At 35.3% G+C, this 25,141-nt stretch overlaps 3 protein-coding genes and 1 non-coding gene across 9 annotated transcripts in view; 3 read left to right on the plus strand and 1 right to left on the minus strand.

The window, feature by feature from the left end:
* The window catches only part of LOC136986141 (peripheral plasma membrane protein CASK-like), a 108,167-nt gene extending 103,806 nt beyond the window's left edge, over positions 1-4,361 (plus strand). For all 5 annotated transcript variants that reach the window (XM_067283615.1, XM_067283612.1, XM_067283614.1 and 2 more), the window contains 2 exons: positions 798-878; positions 3,663-4,361. In XM_067283615.1, the coding sequence (XP_067139716.1) occupies positions 798-878; positions 3,663-3,842 (261 nt within the window). In that variant the 3' untranslated portion in view covers positions 3,843-4,361. The remainder of the gene's footprint in view (positions 1-797; positions 879-3,662) is intronic.
* A 1,791-nt stretch (positions 4,362-6,152) lies between these two features.
* On the plus strand, positions 6,153-6,903 carry LOC136986138 (uncharacterized). Its single transcript, XM_067283608.1, has 2 exons — positions 6,153-6,308; positions 6,377-6,903. Exons 1-2 carry the CDS (start codon positions 6,253-6,255, stop codon positions 6,786-6,788), a joined length of 468 nt encoding a protein of 155 aa, XP_067139709.1. The 5' UTR covers positions 6,153-6,252; the 3' UTR covers positions 6,789-6,903.
* Positions 6,904-12,894: 5,991 nt separating this feature from the next.
* Positions 12,895-12,965, minus strand: TRNAG-GCC (transfer RNA glycine (anticodon GCC)). The gene has a single exon. It is a non-coding gene; the product is annotated as a tRNA-Gly (tRNA).
* Positions 12,966-13,974: 1,009 nt separating this feature from the next.
* Positions 13,975-24,356, plus strand: LOC136986132 (thialysine N-epsilon-acetyltransferase). 2 transcript variants are annotated; one of them, XM_067283597.1, is made up of 6 exons: positions 13,975-14,108; positions 15,605-15,699; positions 15,780-15,831; positions 17,699-17,782; positions 18,868-19,004; positions 24,078-24,356. In XM_067283597.1, the coding sequence occupies exons 2-6, from the start codon at positions 15,640-15,642 to the stop codon at positions 24,246-24,248; spliced, it is 504 nt and encodes a 167-aa protein (XP_067139698.1). In that variant the 5' UTR covers positions 13,975-14,108; positions 15,605-15,639; the 3' UTR covers positions 24,249-24,356. The 2 variants fall into 2 exon arrangements, with proteins under 2 accessions (XP_067139698.1, XP_067139700.1); XM_067283599.1 differs by lacking the exon at positions 13,975-14,108 and adding an exon at positions 14,153-14,205.
* Positions 24,357-25,141: the final 785 nt, after the last annotated feature.

A 25,141-nucleotide genomic window follows, 5' to 3' on the forward strand; every position in this document is an offset into this window, starting at 1 on the left:
CCCTTGAAAAAATATTAATCCTCGTTGACATCAAAGAAAATATTGATCGAAAACAACAATCCGTTTTTTAATAGCGAGGTTGAGGCCGAAGTTTTAAACGCGAAAACGTGTACGTCGGACGTTCGGCACCACTTTCCCGCGAGCCTAGAAGTTTGACAATGGCGTTTGGAAAGTCAGTGGAATCGTGCTCGACATTCCAAACGCCATTGTCAAACTTCTAGGCTTACAGGAAAGCGGTGCCAAACGTCCGACGTACACGTTTTTGCGTTTAAAACTTTGGCCTCAACCCCCCTAATATTCTTTATAAAAACTGGTTTCCGTTCACCAAAAGCTGTGATTTAACTTTTTGATCGAGCAGAACATCAGAATTAAAAATTTTTACAGAATTTAGCAGTCTTTAAATCAGTGGCCTGGTGTGAATCATATCTAGAAATTTTCAAATATTTCTTCAAAAATTATATATGGCTTGTTACCGATTATATGAAATGTTTTATTTTAATAATTTTTCTTCTGTTTCATTCAAATTTTTGTCTTATATCTTCACACCTTACAGTAGATTTAATGCTAATGATTACTTTTTGAAAATCTGTGGATGATACAAATTGATGCCAGACCATTATTTGGACAAAAAAAAATAATCCGACAGCTAGAGTTTAGTTAGGTTTTATTAATATGCAGTGGAGCCATAGAACTTATTTATAGATTTGAAAATCTATTATAATCATAACAATTTTTAAAATTAAATTATTATTCTCTATGATTTTTAATAACAAAGTTATTGTTATTTTTATGTTTAGGCATTAAAGATACTCCGTACGGCAGAATACGCTCCATATGTAGTGTTTATAGCTGCTCCTTCTTTAACCAATGTTCAAGATGTAAGTTGCAAACTTTTGTTATAGCAATCCTAATAACTGTTCTACATGCAAATGTAATTTAAAAAAAAAAAAAAAACAGTAACAGAGTTATTACAGATTAATCATCTGGTTTTAAAACCCCATAACTTTCAAAGTGTCGAGATGGGTTGTCTATACGAGACCATACGAAACGAAAAAGAAATGCTCCAAATTTGAAACATGTGCATAAAGACTTTTTTATGATACACCAGATGGCAGCACAAAGGCAATAATGCGTCAGAAGGCATTTTGTGTTGTGGAGTATGGGAAGTGCTCATCCTCAGTCACCATACAGCATGCATTCCAACAATACCTGAATACAGAACTCTTATATCAGTGGATTGGGCATTGTTATAACAGTGACAGCACTGTACAGATAGCTTCCTAATCTTCAGACCTCACACCATTTTTTTTCTATGATGGTGTGTAAAGGACACAGTTTATATGCCTTCATTACCCACATCTTAGGCAGAGCTCAGGATGCATTACTGCTGCAATGATGACCATGCAGGGAACATGCTGCAACATGTAGGGCAAACTGGACTACTGCTTGAACACACAGAACATCTGTCGTCTTACGACACAAGCCTAGACAGTTTTTAGTTCTTTTAATGTATCACTTATTGTTAAATCTGAATTATTGTCAAAATACAGTTGCTTGAAAACCAATGATTCATTTGTAATAACCCTGTATGTAAATATATTTATAAAATAACTTTGAATTGACCAAATAATGTAGATAATTAAAAAACATTTTAGGTGATTTAAATTTTAATACGATAATCATTTTCAACTTTACAATTAAATAATATGAGAAAGGAAAGTGAAACATGCAGTCTGTACACTAATGTGCATTTATAAAACATTACTTGTAGCAAGTAAACCTCCAGTGTGATGTTTAATTGTATATGTTTTAGTAAAGTTGAAAGTTGATAATATATTACTTTGGGATCTCCAATTGAATATCTGAATGTTGTCTGTTATCATCCAAAGTTAACTAAAGGACACAGCAACGATATTTTATACAATGTGGTAGATAATGCCGCAGACATGTGGATTTCCTTTTTATTATTATTTTTAGTAACAGGAAGGGAATCTACACATCTATAAAACAAAACTTTTGACGCAATTAACCCACTGACTTCCAAAATGCACGGTTGCTCTCGGAAAATACATATTCTCGAGTGGAATTCTTCGAGAAGGAAAGATCACATTTTTCAAAGACTGCATGCCACTACCAATTGATTGATGTATTTTTTATTAGGGCTGGCCCCATAGGTAAGATGACAAGGCGACTGTCTCAAATGGTAAAGTGAAAGGGATAGCAAAATGAGTGATTAAAATTTTTATTTTTATAATGTCTGCTCAGACCTTATTACACTGGTATAGTTTCTGATTAGCAAAGAGAGGAAATCTTTAGTCAAAAGGTAAAACAGAGTATCTTTATTTTCACCTGTACATTCTTTTTACCTTGTAGGCCCCTCTTCAACAAGTTTACAACATTTTATAACAATTGTATAAAAACTTTTAAACAATGATATTATACCCAACAATATTTGAGATAAGATACAATTACATTTTCTTTACTTTCCAATATTAATACAACACCAATACCGACATAAAGCGTCAAAAAGACAGAGTGCAACGTAATCATCATAACATTTTCTATTGTACTCCTGTATAAAATGATAAAACTATTAAAAAATTAAAGGTAAAGAAGTGTTTTTTATAATATTTGGGTGGTCTTTCAATTATTTGGTCCTTTTAAAATTGTCACACGAATACTTAATGAATTGTTACATGAATTATTATTTTTAATAAATTTTTTTTTATTTTACCACAGTATTACCAACATGGTTTTAGTAAAAAGAGCTATAAATAATAATGAATTATTGTATAATTATAATGTACTGTATTGTAATTCTGTATAATAATTTAATGTAAAGGGCCATCCATAAATGATGTCCACACTGGAAGGGGGACTAAGCCAAGTCGTACAAAAGTACAATTGTACAGTACCTATACAATTATTATAGAATGTTGTAAACCTGCCGAGGAGGGGCCTACAGAGTTTTGTTTGTTAAGTTACGGCAACACAACACTTGGGCGACCTGCTTAGGAGGAATGCCTTCTGGGAAGTCGTTTTAAGGGTAACTGGCCCCTATTCAGGCGTTACAGATGTGGAGAAAACTTGGAAAACTCCACGTGGCCAGCCCGTCCTAATGAGGCGTGAACCGAACGACCCACGCCCGAACTCCCAGTGTTCAGGGAATGGAACCACTTGGCTACTGGTGGGCCAAGGGTAAAAGGAGTGTATAGGTGAAAATAGATACTTTGTTTTACCTTTCCACTAAGGCTTCCTCTCTTTGCTAATCAGAAACTACACCAGTGTAATAAGTCGTTTATAAACAAGGTCTGAGCAGACAATATAAAAACAAAAAGTAAAACATTAAGGACATAAAGGTAAAAAGAATTAATGAGTGATTAAAATATTCAGAAAAGAGGAAGAGGGAAAATAAAAATATTAAACCAAATACAGTAAAGCCATTAAAGTTGTTTATAAATAGATCATACAAGAGTGCAGCACTAGAGTCAAATGAAAGCAGAAGTGGCAAGAGTTTTGCCTCAGGCGAAAACACTATTCTGGACAGAAATTAAAATCATTCCAAACACTTTATATTTTAACCTTATAATTCGTTTGCAACTCATACTTTTTGAACTATTCATATTCGGGTGTATCACGATACAGAATTGATTTATTTGCAGACGGACGGAAGCCTTCAGCGGTTGGCAAAAGAGAGCGATCTTCTAAAACAGGCGTACGGACATTTCTTCGACCTGATCATCGTCAATAACGATATCGAAGAAACGATACTGACGCTGGAAAAGGCGTTAGACAACATCAACAACACGCAGCAGTGGGTACCCGTCAATTGGGTGTATTGATCTCTCCTCCAAACGTTTTCTTACCGGCACCTTTAATGCGGATATATCTAACGTTGATCGATTCGTATATATTTCGATTGCAGTGTTTTATCTTTATAAAAAAAAAAGAAGCAAAAATGTTATTCATATTTGTGTAATAAGAATTGTTGAATTTTGAAAGAAATATCATGGATTTTGTAATTATAAACAATACACTTTTCTGTTTATTCTATACCTAAGCAGCGCACGTTTAATGGGTTCGAGTGCAATATTTTGTTTACCCATTCTATATATTTTATAAAACTCGCAAAAAACGGTGAAAAAAAATAGTATTAAATAGACGATAATTTTATTCCATTCGATCGATTCCTTCTCGATAATTGTTTCCGTTGTTACCGAGTTTTGTTGACCTGTCTGTTGTTTATCTCGTTAATGTAATAATTTTTTTTTTTTTTTCGTTTCGTTTCGTTTCCCACGTATTTGTAATTTCGGAGAAATATTTTATTAAAAGTTTAAATAAAAACTTTTAGTTTCGAATAAGTCGAGCAAATCTTTTCTAAATTAAAACGTTAAACAGAACTGCAGCGAGTTGCTCAACTTTCCCGGTAACGTTTAAAATTTAAGTGGCGCCATCTGTTATCATATTTCATTTTAAAACATTTTATATTTTTAACTATTATAAAATAGCAAAAAGCTTAACTTTCAGAGCAGGTATGGGATTTATAAAAAAAATAAAAAATGGAAATGCTAATAACGAGTAAATTCATCATTAAGTCCGACCCTACACGACTCCCTTTATCTCCCCGCCCCCTCGACCTTTAAACGCCAAAATTTAATAGCATCGATCCCCCTAATACATAAACCTCCCTGCAAAATTTCAGAAATTTCGACAAAAAGCACAGGAGTTAAGCTTCAAACAGGGTAAACAAATTCGTAAACCCTGCCCCCCATACATACAGAAATTACCCCCGAATTATTTTGCATTTCGAGGTGTCCCGAGTCCAAAAATGTAAAATTCTGGGGGGTCATTTTTTGACCCGTTGCCATACTTTCCGTGTTATATGTAACAGCGGGGAAAGTAATAACTGTCATTACTTATGAAAATTGCAATTGTTTTTCTCCCGACAATGATCAAAAATATACTGTACATCTTATGTTAAGGAAAATAGATACATTTTACTCAACAATTATAAATGTTTAAATTAAATGCACTTTCAATCGGAAGCGTGTTTACTGCCAATGGGTTTAATGGCACCCTTTCGGAACTTCACGTTACAAAATGATATACTTAATTACTCAGTAGAAGTTACAAGGTATGCTTTCTTTATAATACATGTAGAATTTGTCTTTTACAAGGCTCACAAATGGCCGAGCGGATAAAATTATATTCGTCGCGGGTTTGCACAGTGGCGTAGCGAACATAACTGGCGCCGACACTTTATTGGCGCCCCTCTTCCCTCTCCAGAAACACGTATAGTTTGTCTTGGAGACCATTTGGGCGCCCCTCTGAGAGTGGCGCCCTGTGCATGATACACCCCCTTGCACCCCCTCGCTACGCTACTGGGTTTGCACCTTACTAGTGAGCTGGCAATTTGGAGTTTTCCAAAATCCAAAGCGATCTTTGGAATGAAAGATTAAAGTACTTTTTTTGTGTGTGTTTCTTCTTCGTGTTATAAAGAAATTATTCCTGGTATATTTATATTCTCTTACAAAAATTTTAAATTTACGATACTATTTAATAATATAGTACATATACAGAGGTTGACCATAATTTTTTGGACACCAAAACGGAAAAGGGGCCACAGCTGATAAATACAGGCCCCCTCTTACTAAAATTTTGAAGGCTGTGTCTCCCGGCCTAAAAAGGTTCTCTTAGTGTCCACAAAGAAGAAGAGTCAAAATTATGGATCACTCGTTCGCAATGGGCATAATTGTGGTATACGGTCTACCTTATTATCTCGCATTGACAAATATTATTTGCAGAAGACAAGTGATGAAGAAATGTAAAATTACGTTTCCGTCTATTAAAGAAACTTATAATAACGAAAAAATTCTCATCGAAATGAAAGATGAATAAACGATATTTTATGTTGTGATGATTTCAATATATTCCATAAGATTCTCCTAAATTATTAGAGGAGAATGGAACATATCAATGCAAACAATTGCCCAAATTATCGATAAAATGTAAATCGTCGTCAATTTTCCAATGAAATTTAACATCGAAAACTTCATTAATACAATGAATTCCCGTATACGCGAAGAAAGTACCACTGGTACTCATACAAAATTCTAATTTTGTTTTCCACGGGTTTAAACTTTATTTCACTCAATAATAGTTAACAATACCCGTAACTCGTTAACAATAGTCCGTTTATTACTGCATAATTATCGTTAACGCCGGCCATAACCAGCACGTTTACTTCCTACAATGGGATTGAAATCGTGGTGGATCCAGTTAAAAACTATTATGAGAAAGAAAACAGAGTAAGTATACACGAAATAAAAGTTTAAAAAAAAGAATTTCTTGCCGTGACGTCAAATTATTATTTCAGAACCAATATAAAATTATGGCTAGCCGCCATGTCAGCGATTTCTCATAAGACTTTCATACCAAATCATTGGCTCGGCTTCAAACGAGATGATCGAAGATCTTCGTTGGAGGACGGAAAAAGTGAAAGGAAAAATTCTATCGTGGATAAAACGAAAAAATTGTTGGGTTTAACAAATATTCGGACGGCAAAGAATGTCGAAGAAGCTAGCGGCGACCATTTTAAATCTTTTATGGAAAAATATGGCAACGAGGACACGCGTGATGACCACGATGATGATTTGGAAGAATTTCGGTTTCAAATGTTGCTGGGCACCCGCAGATTCAATTTGGATTCATTGACAGATAGGAATGAACTTGCTGCTCCAGAAGCACGTTCGTCTCGTGAAATGCTCGTCAGATCAAAAGGGTCCTAACTCCTAAGCTTTTGGCATGGACATAGTAGTAGTCGAGATATCCGATAAATGATTAAATTACAAATTCCGTTATAAAATTTTTACCTATAAATAATATTAAAATCTATTAATGTACCGGTACATAATATCCACTATTGAATAATTAAAATCTTTATTTTAATTTTAGTAAGAGTGTGTATGTGTTGGTGTTTATTTCGCTTAATATCTCGGGATGAAGTAAAGATTAAGAAACGAAATTTGGCACGGTGACTTGCATACGAGGGCATTGATGCTATTAAATTTTGGTGGCGAAAGATCAAGAGGATGGGAAGATACAGGACGGACATGTATCTCAAGAGGAGCAGGACTTAATGAAGATTTTATTCATTCCTAACGGTTAAATTTCAGATGTCATGCGGCGCTTCTGTTAGGTTAGGTTAGATTAACTATATTTTTAGTCGACGTTTCCTTTTTTCGGGGATACTATAGATTACTATTTATGGAATTTCGGGACTTTGAGTATATATCTGAACTGAGGGGACCGAGACGAGTTCAACGATACCCTACTTTTGGAAGTAGGGTATCGTCGCGCGATCGCTGGAAAAAAGTTGTTATACTTTTTTCCAGCGATCGCGCGATGATAGGGAGTCGCGTCGCTCTCACCGCTAAGTCGGCCTCGCTATCGCGATCGGGAGTCGCGTCGCTTGCCGTTAAAATTGCCTTTAGTAGACGTTTCCCCTCTTTTTTTTACTTTGTTCAATAACTACCGTGAATCAATAACTAGTGACGTTTAGCACATGGCGGCCTGCCGGCGGCTCCCCTCCGGGGGGTCAGTCGGGAGCACGAACAGTTGGGACGGTAACTAACATTAACCGAAATGGCGATCGCGCGATGATCGGAAGTCGCGTCGCTCTCTCTGCTCTCGTATCGTGTGTTTAAATCATGGTAAGATTTTCAGCTGGTGCGAGCTCTCGTGGCGTCTCCTCATAGCGAAGAAACTGTCGTGGGAAGCGAGCCGTTGACCTTTTTTTTTTCAGGTACAGGTCACCATAGGATTCTAGGATTCAGGCCCGGGTGTTCGATCGTTAGCAAAACATAAACTTTTCGTTTTGGACTTTCATTTCGGAAAATTGATCAATCTAGCCGTTTCAGAGTGTCTCTTTCTTTAGTGAGCATTGTTAAAGACAGCCTTTCTTATCATGTCGAATTTCTTAAATAATTTTTAACTCGTTTTAAAACAGAGAAAGATGACGGCCGGATGGCCGAGCGGTCAAGGTGGCAGCCTACCGCTCTGGGGGACCCGGGATCGAATCCGAGTGGGTCTAAAATCCCCAGGAATTTTTCGGGGGTGGTCCGTTCGGATATGTCGGGCCCCGTCCCTCACCACCCGGTCGCCCCATTGTGGGCCTGGCTGAACCCATAATGGGCCTACTAAAAGAGGCCCTCTTAGTGCCCACAGGGCGGAAAGAATTAAAAAAAAAACAGAGAAAGATTCTGCACTGAAGCCGGGCCCCTCCGAATTACGGGCCCTAGACATTTGTCTAATTTGTCTATTGGATAATCCTGGCCGTGAAAATCGGGATAGAAATACATTGAAGAAGGTCGGGTCGTTCTTTAATCGCTCATATTTTAGAATTATAGATTCCTCCATCACGATACTATCGATAGTGCGGACGCCGCCATCTTTCTTTCACCGTCGTTCCTAAATGCCTACAAACAACAGCGCACTCTCGTAGTAGCGGAGTCGCAGAAAGACCGCTATTAACGAACGCACTCCGTGTGTACACAGAACAGGGGGCGTTACTACTAACAGACACAACCAAGAGGGCGGAAATTCAAAAAACAGTTGGAGAAGCACTGGTTTAGGCGGCGAAAGTTCGAATGTCGTGTCACGAAAGACATTTGCTAGCCACATCAAGGGGTGGGAAATCTATTCGATATTCTTGCATTGGAATATTTTCGATCTAAGACACTAATAAAAATCGATATAGGGATTTGTCTTTTTTTGTAATAGTTAAGTCTGTTGCAGTTGGAAGGAGCTTTCGTCGTGTTTGTCAAAAGGCACAATCAGATGCCAAGCGATAAATGTACGTTACAAGAAGTTTCTGGAAAATGAAAGCATGCCGAAACAGCACGGAGGTTGTTGTACTTGTATTCTACTTTGTCTACTTAGTTGTAGGCCTGTAATTAACTAACGTAGCTAATGGCATTAAATGTTTTGTTTGGTTACCACAGATGCGTGATTATATCTCACTTTTCAGACATTTTTCGGAATAATTCGACAGAGCAATGTGGGGGATACGTATCCAATTTTTCAATTTTTATACCCAAACTGGTTTACGTCATTCATTGGTCCGAATCGAGCCTTAATTGAGTTCTGCAAAACTGATTTCCTTTTCAAATTGAAAGTTTCACAGTAGTGACCAAACAATAAATGCCAGCAGCTGGAGTAATGACCGCTGTTATTTCTGGACACTACAACAAATTGAAACGTTGACGCTATGCCGCTCCTTGGTAATCGCGTGCCCATCGCCACCGTTTGTCTGACGTTTCGAAGGACTCTACTAGGAAAGTTTCGTTTACAGAGTCGATTTCATTTTCATTTCGGGTTCAACGTCATGGTGCTATTAAATTTTGGTGGTTAAAGGTTGAGAGGTGAGAAGATAATGGGGATCGTGTGTATCTCCAGTAGGATCGGACTCATTATTAGCATTTATAATTTTTTGTAAAAATCATCCCTACCCTCAAAATTGAGTTTTTTGCCATTTTATAATAGTTAAAAATATAAAATGTTTCTTAAATAATATATGATAACAGATGGCGCCACTAAAATTTTTATTGTTGCCGGAAAAGTCGAGCAACTCGTTGCCGGTTTATTATACTGAAATTGTAATTAACATCGTGCGACCTAGTAACACAACATCTGAAACGGAGGCTCAGAAGTTCTTATTTTCAACTGCTCTACCAAAAGTTTTGTAAATTTGAGTAAAATCAGGTCTTAATATACTTATAAGTAAATAATTGCGCCCGATAGCAAAATTCTGATTTAAGATGTGTATTTCTTATACAAAAGTGCTTCAAAAACACTTATTTTCATTTAAGAACAAAAAAATCCTCTGTAGAACAGTGTCTTGTTTTAATTAGCGAAACGTGACTTCACGTATAATTTTTGAAGAAACAATATGGCATTATTTTTAAAATGTGAAAAATTCTCAATCCTGAAAACATTTGACGCCAAATAATATAAAAAATCTGTTTATCGTGGCTTTTTAAGATTAAAAGACATATCTGATTTTTGAAAATTTCAAAATTTATAATTTGAAACAATAAAATAGTAAATTTAGATTAAAGTTTTTGCATTGTCATAACAACAACAATTAATTAATTTTTTTATTGTTTTAACACCTACTCGGATCGCAAGTAAGAAGAATAAGAAAATGTCGAATGCAACGGCTCCGAAGCGAATTAAAAGGGAACTGATTGGCATGACCGGAGATGCACCAGACCATTGTTGGGCGAAACCTATCGAAGACGACGTGTTTAAGGAGCAAGCCACCATAACGGGTCCACTCGATAGTCCTTACGAAGGAGGCATCTTTTATCTCAATTATGCGTTTCAACCTCCAAAAGTTAAATTCGAAACCAAAATTTACCATCTAAACGTCGATAGAGGGTACGGTTCTTTAATAGCGGTCGTTCCGCGTCGCCGCTACCACGGGAGTGCGCTGTTGTTTGTAAGCATTTAGGAACGACAGTGAAAGAAAGAAAGATGGCGGCGCCCGCACTATCGATAGTATCGTGATGGAGGAATCTATAATTCTAAAATATGAGCTTTTAAAGGCAAAAGAAGGGTCCCAATTGTAAAATTTAATCATAAAATGGATTATTTGTTGAAAGAGCATTCAAAATAGCCACGAAAAAAATTAGAATGCCGGCTACGATTCGAAAAAAATTCGAAGAGACACTTGCGTCACCGCGTGCATTAACTTGCGCTTTCACAACTTCTAAATTTTCATTCATAAAACCACATAATGGACCCCAAACCAAACTATTTGAGCCATGGAGTATGCCATGTTGCTTTCCACCGTAAACTACTGCTGCAAACGGTCGTTTTTGCCGTTCGACGGCGCGCACTCCGACCGGAATTTAGGAACGCGTTCCGCAGGAATTTTTAAACGGATGTCTCTTGCGCGGAGGAATAAAAGAACGCACCCATAGACGGTGACATTTGTCCGGACGTCTTAACCAGTTGGTAGAGATATGAGGCTTATTAAATTGCAATGGAGCCTAAGTAATGGAGATCACATCGAGAAAAGACTTGTTAGTGGAATGAAGTTCGGTCCTCAATAGACCCTCCTCGGCCACAACTATACGAATACAGATACCTACAATATAGTAGGTTACACGGTTACATTGTAACTGTTCGTACTTTCATCCGATTACAATTATTATGTTTCTTAATACACTATGATAACAGATGGCGCCACCAAAACTTAAAATTTCGCCGGAAAAGTTGAGCAACTCGTTGCTGCTCTGTTTTAATGACTGTCCTAACCCGAAGAATTCGAGTAACATTACCTGGTTAACGTTACCCTAGGTATCGAAGGTGGCGGCGCTTCCGGTCGCCATCTTGTTTGCTTACGCACATGTGCAAACAATATGGCGACCGTCGACAATAACCAAAACGCGCCTATATTTAAACTTTTTTTTAAACTAAAATATTTTTAAAACTTAAATTTGCTACTTACTTTTTCCCGAGCCTTTGATTTCATATCCTTATTTTGGATCAAAGACGAAAAGTAAAAATTTCATCATTTTACCTCAAATCCATCGATAACTAGACGTGAGGCCGGATGGCCGAGCGGTCAAGGTTAGCAGCCTACCGCCCTGGGGGACCCGGGATCGAATCCGAACGGGTCGAGAAATCCCCAGGAATTTTTCGGGGGGTGGTCCGTCCGGATATGTCGGTCCCCGTCCCTCACCACCCGGTCGCCCCATTGTGGGCCTGGCCGAACTCATAATGGGCTTGCTATAAGAGGCCCTCTTAGTGCCCACTGGGCGGAAAGAGTTAAAAAAAAAAAAAATACACTAGACGTAGTGATTTACAATATTGGATACATCAGTAGTTCGAACAGAATTTGCCTGGAGTGTACTGTACATAAAGGTTTAGGCCTCTAAGGAACTGACGCCTTCCGATTCACATCTCTCGCCATTTCGGTTGCCAAAGGCTGTGTCTCCAAAGAAGGTGGCACCTGCAATCTACGCCCATCTCATCTTCAATGTGTCGGTCGCGTTGGCTCATGGCGTTGGAAATCAGGAGTTACATATCCATGATTATAACAGATTTAACACATTTAATACATATTTAACACACATTTTACACATATTTAACACGGTAATTACCATTCCCCAAATTTTCCTGCTCGTTAAACTTTAAAAAAAAAAAAAAGAGATAATTGTACTTAATATAACTGTAATAACTTTAAATGAACACGGCAACCTTTAGAAAGCTTAACAACAAGTACCATCCGTCTACATCGCAACAAAAATCGAAATTCACATTATTTCTCATGTTTCCAGAACAGAAACTTTTGATGAAAATTTGCATACAAAACCATCAGTATAATCAGCGCCATCTACATTTCATTTCTAAACACGATTGCCATCGAGATTACCAGAAGCGCCGCCATCTTCGATACCTAGGGTAACACTTAACCAAATGTTCAATATGAATTTCCCGTTTTGTCAATTACTACGAACACTTAAATGGCCGGATGGCCGAGCAGTTAAGGTAGCAGCTTACCACTCCGGGAGCCTGCCATCAGATCTGAAAGGGTCGAGAAACCCGAGGAATTTTTCAGGGGCGGTCCATCCGGAAACGTCGGGTCCCGTCCTTCACCACCCATACAAAAAAAAGTGGCCCACTTAGTACACACAAGACGGAAAGATTTAAATAAAAAAGCCAAACTCAAATACAAATGATAACCGGGAGCACTTAGCTGTACTTAATTTGTATTTTTATTCTATATTATTTCCGTCTTCCCATCGAAAACATTTCAAAAATTGTACCATTAAGAAACTATACGTACTTAAAACATTTAAGCTATTTAAATCGGAAAAAAAACAATGCATCGGCCGGGAATCGAACCCGGGCCGCCCGCGTGGCAGGCGAGCATTCTACCACTGAACCACCGATGCTTGGATATACTAATTTCCCATTTATAGTTTTATAATGTCGTTGACCTGTTTTTCTATTCTTTTCCATTTCCTGTAAAGAAAATAAAGCGATCGCGTCTCTTCCTCTAATGCCAATTAAACGTAACAAACAGGTTACGCAACTTTATATGAAGTTTTCAGACTGTCGAAGAAAAGTTTATAGGAATAAATTACTAATTTATAGATAAAAATTAATAGAAGTTAGTACATTCCATATGTACGGAATCCTTAGTAATACTTCTGTCATACCAAAGCAACCTATAATGTAAATGTTATATGTCAGTAGAATAGTATACTATACTGGGTTGTGGCAGTCGGCGTATCGTTCTGGGGATCCAGAATCGAATCCGAACGGATCGAAAACCCTCACAGATTTTTGGGTGTGGTCTATTTTGATATTTAGGGTGTCGTACACATTAGCCGGTCGCTTCATTGCGGGCCTGGTCGAAACTACAATGAGTATGGAATAAAAGGGTTTCTCAGTGTCCATATGGAGAAAAGAGCCTAAAACGAAAAACGTATGACTAATAAATGTACCCAAAACGTAATAATACAACTGTTTCCAACCTACTATATTAATTAAGGACAACTTAGGAGTTTCCACCTAAATTTAGGGGAAATCAGCGAAGAGAAGAAATAGTTTAGGGAGATATGTAAATTCTGCCCATATTGGTTAGCGATGAGTAGGAGCTTCTAAAAGTCACACGACACACCATTGTTCTCGCGTCGTCTGCGCCCTAAAGTGAAAATCTGTGTTTCGCTGGCTTGTCAAAGAATAATATTTTTTCAATATGCATCGCACCCGATGCAAAACTATTTACAGAAATTTGTTTCAGTTTTTAGAGGAAACTCTTTTAATTTCAGGGGAATTTCGGGTTTGTTTAGAGGTTTCCACGATAGAAGGTTGGCAACGTTGAACGACGCCACGCGGCGGTCGAATGCGAAAACAACTTTAAAAAAAATCGATTTTTCAATTCAGCAAAACATAAGAATGTCAAAAATATTGAAGAATTATCGATATTTTGTAATAATCGATGTATATCGCACGTTACTACCTCCTAAGTTCCGTTCGCGCAGAAACACGTGACACGTTGATAACGAGAGTAGCGGGGATCGAAAGCTCACGTAAGTCGTCAATTTCCGACTCCAGCTGATCGGCGAGACTAGAACACGTGTTTGGCGTGTCGCGTAACTTACGAAATATTAAATCGGCATACGTACGGTACTGTCGTGCCTCCTGTTCGATACTTTACCACTTATTCGTGGACTTATCGTTATTCTGTTTATTTACGAGATGATAAAGCTAAGTCGAAGGGCAAAACGCCCATTCCTTACAGTGTTTACAGTGGCGCACCCAGGGGGTAGACGAAGGGGCTGGCGCCTCAAAGAAACACTAGTAAATTTTTCAAAAACATTCTCCTAATTAAAATTCATTTCTTTATTTATATTGTGTGGTGTGTTCTATTTTTATATTACTTATGAATTAGTGGTCGCATAAGGCGGAAATTTTATTGAGTTTGCATTAAAAATTTTTTTATCCGTTCAACTCTGCTCTCTTGAGATTAAATCTCGAGCGTGCCACCGTATATATGTGTGTTTTAACTCTCTGCCTTGTGGGTGCCGAGAGGCTTTTTTAGCAGCCCGTTGTGGGATGATGATGGATTGATTGATTCCTAGGTTTTTTTCAACCAATAGGGATCTGATTCTGGGTCCCCCTGAGCAGGGGCTACCACCCACCTACCAGTTGAAGTCTTGGTTAATATGAGGCAGGTCTCTGAATGAAGCTGAAAATGTTTGTGATAATAAATATTTTCAGCTTACATAATCTGAGAGTATAAAATAACACATTAAGTTACAAAATATTGGAAATGGATGATATTGGTATTCTGAAGGGCCCCGAAGAGGCTGGAAGTTCACTAGAAGGCCTTTACTGCTACATTCACGTGGGATCCTGAAATTTGAAGTTCCACTGCTGTTCCTACTCCTATAATGTTATTTCTACTAATATAGAAATAAAATCTTTTAAGTGTTCTGAAATTCCAATGGTAAAGATGTATTATTACATTCAACTATGCCATTAGTCAGTGAATTCTGATTGTTTGGACCCAAAAATCATTTTTTTAATATATTAATTTCAGCTGTTTGGATACAGGTTATTGTAAATCAAAGAATGTATTTCATAATTTTGAATTTTAAACTTCTATTATTGGTTTAAAATGGATTGTTTACTTTTTTCCTAGATTTCAGAATACTACTATTAATTATTAAATGCCCTTATATAGTGTATATTTCATTGCTGATGTGCCAAGACAGCAAATAAATGATGACATGAAACTTGCACAGATTATATGGCAAAAGTAAAAATTGCACTTGCCAATTATAAGTAGGAAATTACAGTATTTACAAGTCTGCCCACCGGTGATCGAGTGAATAAAATCACTGAATCACTAGTTACACTCAAATTCATTCTAAATACTGAATTGATACAACTGTTTGTTTAAATATTATACATTATCTTCTAGAAAATTATTTTGTATATATTTTCATTCAAATTATAATTTAATTTTGCCGGCTATATATAAAGTGTAAGCTATAATAATTTTGTTCACTTATACACTTAGGCATTATCTTGTGATATTTGAACTCGAGATTCGTTATGTTTATCCTCAGAGATGCTACTAAAGATGATTGCGGAACAATAATAAAACTTATAAAGGTATCGTTTTCATTAGAGTTATTGAAAGTTAAGATGAAAAATGTATTGTTTTAATTAAAAAATATATAAATTTTAAAAAGGATTTAGCTACTTATGAAAAGATGCCAGAAGGACCAAAAATTGATGAACGTGGTAAGCAATATATAAATGATAAGATCAGATTTGTTTATTAAAGTATAATGCAGTTTTTGATTAAGTTTAAATACATAATGTTTAGTTTTTATTTAAAATTTACAATGGAAACACAATTATCCAAACATAAATGTTTCTGGAAAAACGAAATTTCGGATAATTCAGAAATTTGTTTGTTTTTGTTTCAAGTATATCAAACACTGTGCATTTAAAGTTTCTTGAACAATAAATACTAAATATTTTAATGAAATTACTGTATTTGAAGGCAAATTAATTTACTCAAGTGTTTTGTGTATGTAACCTAGTTTTATTGCACTGCAATTGTCAGATGAAATAGTAATTTCTAATTAAATGGAAAATTTTGTTTCTGTATATTGTATTGTGTTGTGTACAATGCTGATTTTTATTTCTTTTGAAAATTGTTTTGGATAATTAAGTTTTCACTATATTTCACTATTTTAATATAGCCTAGTAATTCGAAGAATTTATAGTTATAAACTTGTATTATATAGCTGAAGTGTGTTAAGTGATTCCTCTAGGCCAAATTACTTCACGTTTAATTAGTAAATAGTAGCATTAATATAGCTTAATATATTCTGGCAATTATTTGGTCATTAAAATAGACACTCTTTACGGCAGTTGTGGGTGTCTATTTGCTATGCATCGGGTTTTGGTTGGTGTGTATATTTATTTAGGCATTACATTGTAATGCCTATAATAAATAAGATAAGTATACTGCATATAGTTTTTTCTTATAAACAATTTTAATTGGTGCCTTACCTCCATACATGGTTGTCCATAATTGTATGTGGGAAGTGGTGTCTCCAAGAAACACTTGCAGAAAGCAACATAGTATTCACCACTTCATAATATTGGATATTGGGGTTAGACACATTGTATATTGTAGTTCAGTTGTCAATTATATTAAGGTGACCAATTGTCCTCCTTTTGTAAGTTTGTCCTCCCTCAAAAAGTGTCCTCCTACATGTCTTCCTTTTCGATATTTGAAGACTAATCTGTAAATCTCTGTATTTGATTAATGCCGAGCCGATCCATTGCATGTGATGCGATGCGATGTGTTTGTATTTGACATAATGATTCATCAAGGCTCGGTACAGTGCAGTGAGACGCGATTATGAGACATATGTGCTCTGCATGAGAGACCGTGAGAGAAAGCGCAGCGCACAAGTCACTTTGTTTACTTCTTACCGAAACACGACATGGCACATATGCATGCAGTAGAGATTATTATAGTGTATTACTGTTGCAATGAATAAAATGTTTCTTTTATTTATGATAATTTTCCTTCGATTTATTTGTTTTCATTGTAAAAAAGTTGGTCACCTTAATTATATAAGCCACCATTGGCCAAGTGGATAAAATTACTAAACACTGGTAGTTAGTGGTCATGGGTTCATATCTCACCCATATGGAGTTTTCTGGTTTTTCTTTACATTTTTAATACCTAAATAGGAACCAGTTTCCCACAGAAAGTTCTCCTGGGAGGTATCTCATCAATGGCAGGTCACCTGCAAATTGTATTGCCATATACAAACAATATATGTTCATTTTGTAATGGAGAAATAGGGCAAGTCTGACTTGAGTTTTGAGACTATCAACATTGTTGAGCGTCTTTCTGTCTTTTTGGGAGTTAGAGTCCAATACTGCATTCAATCAGTCTCGCTAAGTAGTGAAAACTTGGCCTCCTTCAACGTCAGGTGCCTCTTAGACACACAGCAGACAACCATATGTGGGGTTAAAACACCACATTAAACACTTATTTTTTGAAAACTTATCTCTTAGTTAATTTATCTTTCAAAAATGATTACTATAAGACTATATATATATGTATGCTATATTACTACAGTTTTACAAAGAGATGGATTTGGTAAACACCCTTTTTTTCATTGCGTTGTTGCCGAGACTAGTGGAGAAAATAAAGAAGAGAAAGGTTGTTATACTTCCAGTTTCCTAAAATTAATTTATATATGATAAAATTAAATTTTTTAAATCAAAAATAATATTAAATAATATTTCAAAATAAGTTTTAAATATTTTACTTGAAATTTATTTACTACTATTATAAAAAAAAGTTACAATTTCTTTTTTGTTTCCTAATCCCCCATACAGTTGTGTAGAGATGAGATTTAGTATTACGTCCTCGAGTTAGCATTTTTCAATCTAAATTTCTTCATACGCAAATCATCGAACTAGCAACATTGAAACATTTAGTAGAATGATATACTAACGTTCAATAATCTTCTAATATCTGTATGCATCTTTGTATGGAGATGGGGAAATGCATCTTCCACACAACTTTGTTCTTTTTTTTTTCCTCATATTTAAGTATTCTAAATTTAATTGTGCCAATCTTCTATTATTTACAGTTAACAATATTAATTAAACTAAAAGTTTATATCCAAAGTAATTTTAATTATCTGTGATATTTGTTTTAGTTTTTGAAATCTCATCACCATTTCTAAACTTTTAACAACTTACATCATACTTTTCTGAAAACTGCACTTGTCATAAACCGCAGCACTACTACTCAAACCTTTAAAAATGCAATATAATATTCAAAATCAACTTTCCAGCTTTCATTCTGTCCCGAAGAAGGTCGTTTAAGACAACCGAAAATGTTTGAAAATTAAAATTATACCGCATTTTTGATTCAGATCTCTTTTATCTAAATTAATGATGTCATTTCATCATTTCGGAATGATATCACTTGATATCGTAATGATTTCTAATTGATTTCAAGTGATACCAAATGCATTGTTAAACAGTTTTGTAGAGTCAGAAATCTCTAGTTAACAATAAAATGCTTTTCAAGACAGTTTCAGAAGTTAAATAAAAGCATTTAATGGTGAAATTTCAATTTTTACTGGTGAATTTTATGATTTTTTTTAACTGTAATTTGAAAACCTTTTGTAGTTTTTAAATTAAATTTGTCTATCTTAACCTGTTAAATAAAGATATTTTATTTCTATTTAAAACTTAATTTTATTATGAGAAATAAATTTAATTTTTTTCTAGAGATTATCGGATATGTTTTCTTCTATTACACCTATTCAACGTGGGAAGGTAGAGCTATGTATATGGAAGATATTTACGTGAAACCGGAATATCGCAGTAAGGGTGTCGGAACGGCATTATTGAAACGTGTTGCTAAAGTAAATATCTTTTGTTATCACTAAGTATCTTTTTAAGTTCAATCGTATATAATTTATAAGTTGAACGTGATTTAGTTTTTATCATTGGTAAGGAGTATGTGCAGGAAAATTCTTGGAAATCAGTATGCTTTTTTAATGCAGGAAACACGTTATTCACTTGAAATTACTTTTCAAAACTTTTGTTTAGTGGATTATTTGGAATTTAGAGGTTGTCCATTAATTATATGTACTGATTAAGAGGGAGGGGTCATGAAAAGTACATCATTGTATAATATATGATGGAGAGTGGAAGGATTGAAGTATTGTCAGTATGATATGTTTTAGTGGTATTAGTGGCATATAAATTCGTTCTTATAAGCCTATTTACTAGTCATGTTAACTGTTGAGAGCTTGTATGGGGCTTGGGATAGAACAGGCTTCTTTAATCTTTTTTTTAACAGATAAAATACATAGAATGTTTGTTTACTAATAAAAGAACTTTTAAAGAGTTTATTTTCTGTTAGAAAACTAACATTAATTTTATATGGATAGGAACCACTATGTTCCTGTAAGTTTTCTCTGAGTCAGAGAAAATCCTCATCTCCTCTTTCACAGTGGCCTCTGCTTATGAATATACTACTAAATATAAAATATTTGCAGAACTTTTTGAATTCATTTCCTCAATATCAAGGGATCCATGAACTATTGTAGATGTAATTAAAGGGGTGGGGGTTTGTCAAAAGTACATTATAGTGCATAACTGGGAGAGAAGTCTAAAGTGGCTTAAAAAGTGTACATGTAATTAATGAACAGCCTTTTATTTTATTTATAAAAACTAAAATATCAAAATAAAATGAAAACTTATCACTTTCATTTATAATTGTTAAAGTGATTATAGCAATTGTTCCATTATAAAAAAAAAATTTCTAATGATTGTTTTAATTGTACATTTCTATTTGTATTAATTTTATATAATTTTTGGCTGTTTATGTAAAGAACTATTTTGCCTAATCGCATGATCCATGACTTTATCACATTTCTTTTCCACTATCTGTATTAAATGCAGCAATTGCCTGACTCATGTTCACGAACCTTCAGAGTAATTGGTAATTTTTTCGTTTTAATCTGAAATGCATTGCTAACTGAAGGTACTAAGAGTTGGTTAGAGGTCTCTTACAAAACTCTATAGTGATTCAGTTTTGCAAACAAAGTCATAATATCTACAGTAGAAAACAGCATTATATAATAGCAAGGTTGAGGCCGAAGTTTTAAACGCGAAAACGCGTACGTCGGACGTTCGGCACCGCTTTCCTGTAAGCCTAGAAGTTTGGCAATGGCGTTTGGGAATGTCGAGCACGATTCAACTGACTTTCCAAACGCCATTGTCAAACTTCTAGGCTCGCAGGAAAGCAGCGCCGAATGTCCGACGTACACGTTTTCGCGTTTAAAACTTCGCCTGAACCTCGCTAATTTTTTAAATTTTAATACGTATGTATTACTTTATACATAGTTAAAAATATACAAATATAGGAAGCTTTTGTCATAAAACATTATATACAGATGATGATAATTTCTTTCACAGCTTAAGCAATTAAAATGCGAATTAGAAAATTATAACTTTTATATTTAAATTCTACATTATTCAAATGTAATTAGCTATAATAATTTGTAACAAAATCATATTCAGCTTAGCTCAAATGTTAAGTGCCTAGAAATTATCAAAATATTTTTTGTTGTATTTGGATGGCATTAAAATCTCTATGTTTTTACGTACAGATCTAATCCAGTTTGTAGATTTAGCAGATGGTATAGAGAGAGATAATATTTAAATATTAACTTTATAACACCTGTTGCAGCTAGTTTAGAGTTTAAGTGAAAATATCTTTTAGAAAATACTCATGTTTTTACCCTGAGTTACATTCTGTACAATAAAAGAAAACATTATATATCTTTAGCAGAGATGTATAATATTTTTCTCATTCACTGATATGTCCTGCCACCCTCCAATGGCATCCTACTCTCCCTCAGTATCGTTAGTGTTGCCACCAAAGGTTATGTGTCACTTGAAAGAATCAAATATAAGCCAAACAGACTGCAAGATTATTTTCGGGCTATAAAAAATTAGACTAATTTAATGGTTAGATGTGTGGGAAATGCCGGGAGGTAGGACGGAGTCGTACCTCCTTTTTGTCGGCGTTCAGGTCGGCAAGACCCACCCCACTGTCAAGGATGGCTGATTTTGTACGATATCCCGACTTGTCGGGATCGGGTAATTAATTGTCAGGTCGAGTGGAGGAAGTGTGTGGGTTCGACGATAAGGTTAAGGCGATATTCGAATAAACGGACCCAGGATGAAAACACATGACGATTTATTTAGACGGACAAACAATATACAAAAGATCTATCGCGTTCCGTCCCTAATCGCGGGAGAGAGAGAGTTCACAATTGTTGGGGGGTTCATACCTCTCGGATATCGACAACAATCGCAGAATGTTTTTCGGCTCGGGCGGCAGGATCCGGCGTCTTCGGAATGGTCTTCGTATCAGACTCTGTTCAGCCGGGACGTTTGTCTTCTTCGGACGTTCAGCCACACTGTTCTCAGATATCTCCCCCCTATTTATACTCCCGATCGCGTCCGCTAAGATCACCAATCGCGACGGAGGGCGATGATTCGGGCTCCGTGACGCAGAAGTCGAATCCGGAGAGGAGGGAAGCGAGTTTGACGGCGGAAGACTGTACATCCTTTGACTTGTGATTGTTATCTTTGATTTTGATTGTTATCTCCCGAGGGGATTTGAAACAAAGAAATTTTAAAATCGGACCGGCTTAATTCGGTCCTCACAGATGTATATTAACAAACTATGAAAACAAGTTGGAAGTTGATTGTGAAATGTTATGCCATGAATGTGAATTTGTTTCTAGTTTAACAGTCTATATTCAAATTAAACTGATATATTCCTTTCTACATTCTGTTCTGTTTGGTGTATTCTGAAGATGGCTGCTTAAAAGTCAAAAATGTTAGAACAGTAAATGATAATTTTTCTGGTAAAGATTTGAGGGTTGTTATAGTTTATTCATTTTTAGAATTGAAAGTGATACAAGTTTTTCAAATGTTTCTACTATATCTGTAGATTTTTTAACAGTTTATAACATGAGATAGTATCACATGTATGCACGGACATTCACAGAGCACAAAGACAAATGGGGCACTTGCCCCCTTCATGAGATTGAGTAAAAAATTCCACAAATTATAATTGCAAAATGATTGAGATACATAACCTTTCACCTCTGATTATGGGATGCTTTGAAGCAATACTGTATTCTATAATCTACTTGTGAAAAAACCTCAAAAAATTAAATAATTAAATAAAAATTTATCAATGTAATTATTTATATTTGGACTTTGTCGCCCGTGGAAAATTTTTTGTGGATGCCCATGCGAGTGTACGAAGCATAACTGAATGGTTTATTACAATTATAATGTAAAATCTTTACATTCGCATCATAATAAATGAAATCATTCAATTGTGTAGACTTTATTCAATGTAAAGATGGAAGTAATTTTGAATTTGAATAATTCCTGTCTTAAAAATTTTGTTGTCATATTTTTAAGTAACAAATCAATTAAAAAGAAAAACTGATAAATTACTTTTTCAATTTCACACAAAATTCAAATTCTAATTATACCAGTAATTGACATTACAGGACTGTTTTAGGTTTAGTTCTTGGGGGTGTACAATGGACTTTTTAATTAAGTGTCATGAACAAGTATTAATTTATTCCAGAGATCTTACTGGTCATTCCCTGCAATGAATATCTTAACTGTCAACAAAGTGATTGACAAGGCATGGTGATGGTGGTGCAACATGATAAATTTACAGCATAATGAAGCACAATTTTTTTAGCATATTTTATAAACTGATGAGGCATTGTTCCTGGAATGATACCAAGTGCATTTTACCCTTAATATCTGATACTAAATTTAGGGTGAGCAGCCTCTTGGTTCTATATTCATTGATGGTACTCAGAACAGTGGACATACTAAGCACAACAGTGGATGAATGGCTAGACAACTTACTGTTGGCATGACTACACCAGTTTGGTACCTCATTCGTGGACAGATGTGCATCAGTGGCTTTCAGACCAGTTTGGCAACTGCTGGACGACACAACCTACCACGAGCCATCCATAACTCGTGGTCAATCATCTGCATCTTTATATTGCTACAGAAGGTGATCATTTTGAAACATATTTGTTAACAAAATAAAGCTCTTTTGTGTATCAATTCTTATAATGTTTTCTTTGCAGTCGAAGATTATTTGTGTATTATTGTAAATAACCTTAAATTGATTCTTTTCACTTATTTGACACTGAAACAAGCATGCAGTATATGCATGCACTTATGCAATTTTGGAAAGATCTCTTTTGTTCCCTGATAAATGTTTAAATGGACACCCTGCCTGAATATGTTTTTATGGCTGAGGTGGCTAAGGCATATATCTGCACTTGAATCCTGATTGGATTTTCAAAATATTTACAGGCAATTTAGTCTAGATGTGTTGGTACCATCTCTCATCCTGTACAAATTAGCCAAAACTCTTAATTAATGGCATATTCAGAAGTTCTCTTAGTGCTTTTATCAATTTCTAGGTAAAATATGCTGCTCTATTGTTGTGTGTGTAAATCAGGACATATTTGGAAAGAATCTACAACTTTTAGTTGCCATAGTTGACAAGATACACACTGATATTGTTAAGTGAGGATTATATATGTAAGTGTTTTGAACTATATATTCCTACATTTCATAATCAAACAATCATTAAAATCATATAGATGGTAACATGCCTAGCTATAACAGCAAATTCTTTCAATTATAAACAAATTTATTAAACCTAATTATCTGCAAATTATAGGAAACAATCCAAATAATTTGCCAGACAGATACACAAACAGTTGCATATTGTAAACATAACATAGAAAATGGAAAATCCAAATTAATTAAAAAATTTATTTCTTGTTTCTTTTCTATTATATAAATGAAATCTTTCCGACACACCGATCGTGGAAATCACGTAAGTAAATTATTTGTTTCAGATCGGGGTAGAATCTGGATGCGCTAGGTTGGATTTTGCAGTCTTCGACTGGAATAATTCGGCAATATTGTTCTACAAGAACAGAGGAGCAGAAAATATATCCGAAACCGAAGGATGGAACCATTTTCGTATTAGACAAACAGAGTTAGAAAAACTAAGTTCTGAATCTTAACTTTGAGTATTTTAAATAATATAAATGTAAATATATAAAACAGTATTATAGTCAATATTATTATGATAATTGACTAATTGAAAATAAATATTTTCTTTTGAAGATTGTCTTAATGTCTCTGTCTACACTTAATCCTTGTATGTAGAGTGGGATTTACATATAAGCTAAATAAGCCATAGTTTAGGGCAGTGATTCTCGACCACTGTGCCGCCACTGCAAATACCCATATTTAAGTGATATCAGACAAGTAGTTCAATTAATTCTACCCTACCTAGACCGCATTTGGAAATTGTAACTGGTGTTACCGGTAACTGCCAGTAGTTACCAAGGCGTTTAGAAAACGACCTAAATAGCCGTGTTTAAAAATCACTGTTATCACGTCATCGGTTGTCCTGCGGTACTTACAGAAATAACCATGTGTGCCACCAAAATTTTAAATTATTAAAAGTGTACCGTGACAAAAAAAAGGTTGAGAATCACTGGTTTAGGGCCTTGTTCTATTCTCAAAGACAGCTTATAATTATTGCCCATTATTATTTGACGAAAAAAGAAGCCTACACTTGTGGCCCTAAATCAGTCGATATGCGGTTTATCTTCCATTTTACTATATTCCTAACTCATTTATGGTTATCAAAATCCGCCCACTCAAGTAAGGCTTTCACAGTTCTTCATTTTCGCAGAATTAATCGATCGCGATCGATCTGTTCGCGTTTTTTGAAAGAATTAAATGTTTAATTCGCATCTGGTGATGATGCTTAAAATAGAACTAGAGAACATTCTTCGAGGTTTTGTAGTAGAAAGGCACGTGACATCGATTTATTACGCTGTGTTGTGAGTAATCGCATGTTTTCTGTTTTAGTGTTTTTACGGAATTCACTGCTTAATGTAACACG

This window comes from Centruroides vittatus, unplaced genomic scaffold, assembly GCF_030686945.1.
Source record: "Centruroides vittatus isolate TY-2023 unplaced genomic scaffold, ASM3068694v2 scaffold_1014, whole genome shotgun sequence".
In the NCBI taxonomy this organism is placed as follows: Eukaryota; Metazoa; Arthropoda; class Arachnida; order Scorpiones; family Buthidae; genus Centruroides; species Centruroides vittatus.

Coding starts and splice junctions, on each gene's coding strand:
- LOC136986138 (XM_067283608.1), top strand. CDS start 6,253: ATGGGATTGAAATCGTGGTGGATCCAGTTAAAAACTATTATGAGAAAG. Junction 6,309..6,376: donor ATTATGAGAAAGAAAACAGA/GTAAGTATACAC, acceptor TTATTATTTCAG/AACCAATATAAAATTATGGC.
- LOC136986132 (XM_067283597.1), top strand. CDS start 15,640: ATGTTTATCCTCAGAGATGCTACTAAAGATGATTGCGGAACAATAATA. Junction 15,700..15,779: donor CAATAATAAAACTTATAAAG/GTATCGTTTTCA, acceptor AATTTTAAAAAG/GATTTAGCTACTTATGAAAA. Junction 17,783..18,867: donor AGAAAATAAAGAAGAGAAAG/GTTGTTATACTT, acceptor ATTTTTTTCTAG/AGATTATCGGATATGTTTTC.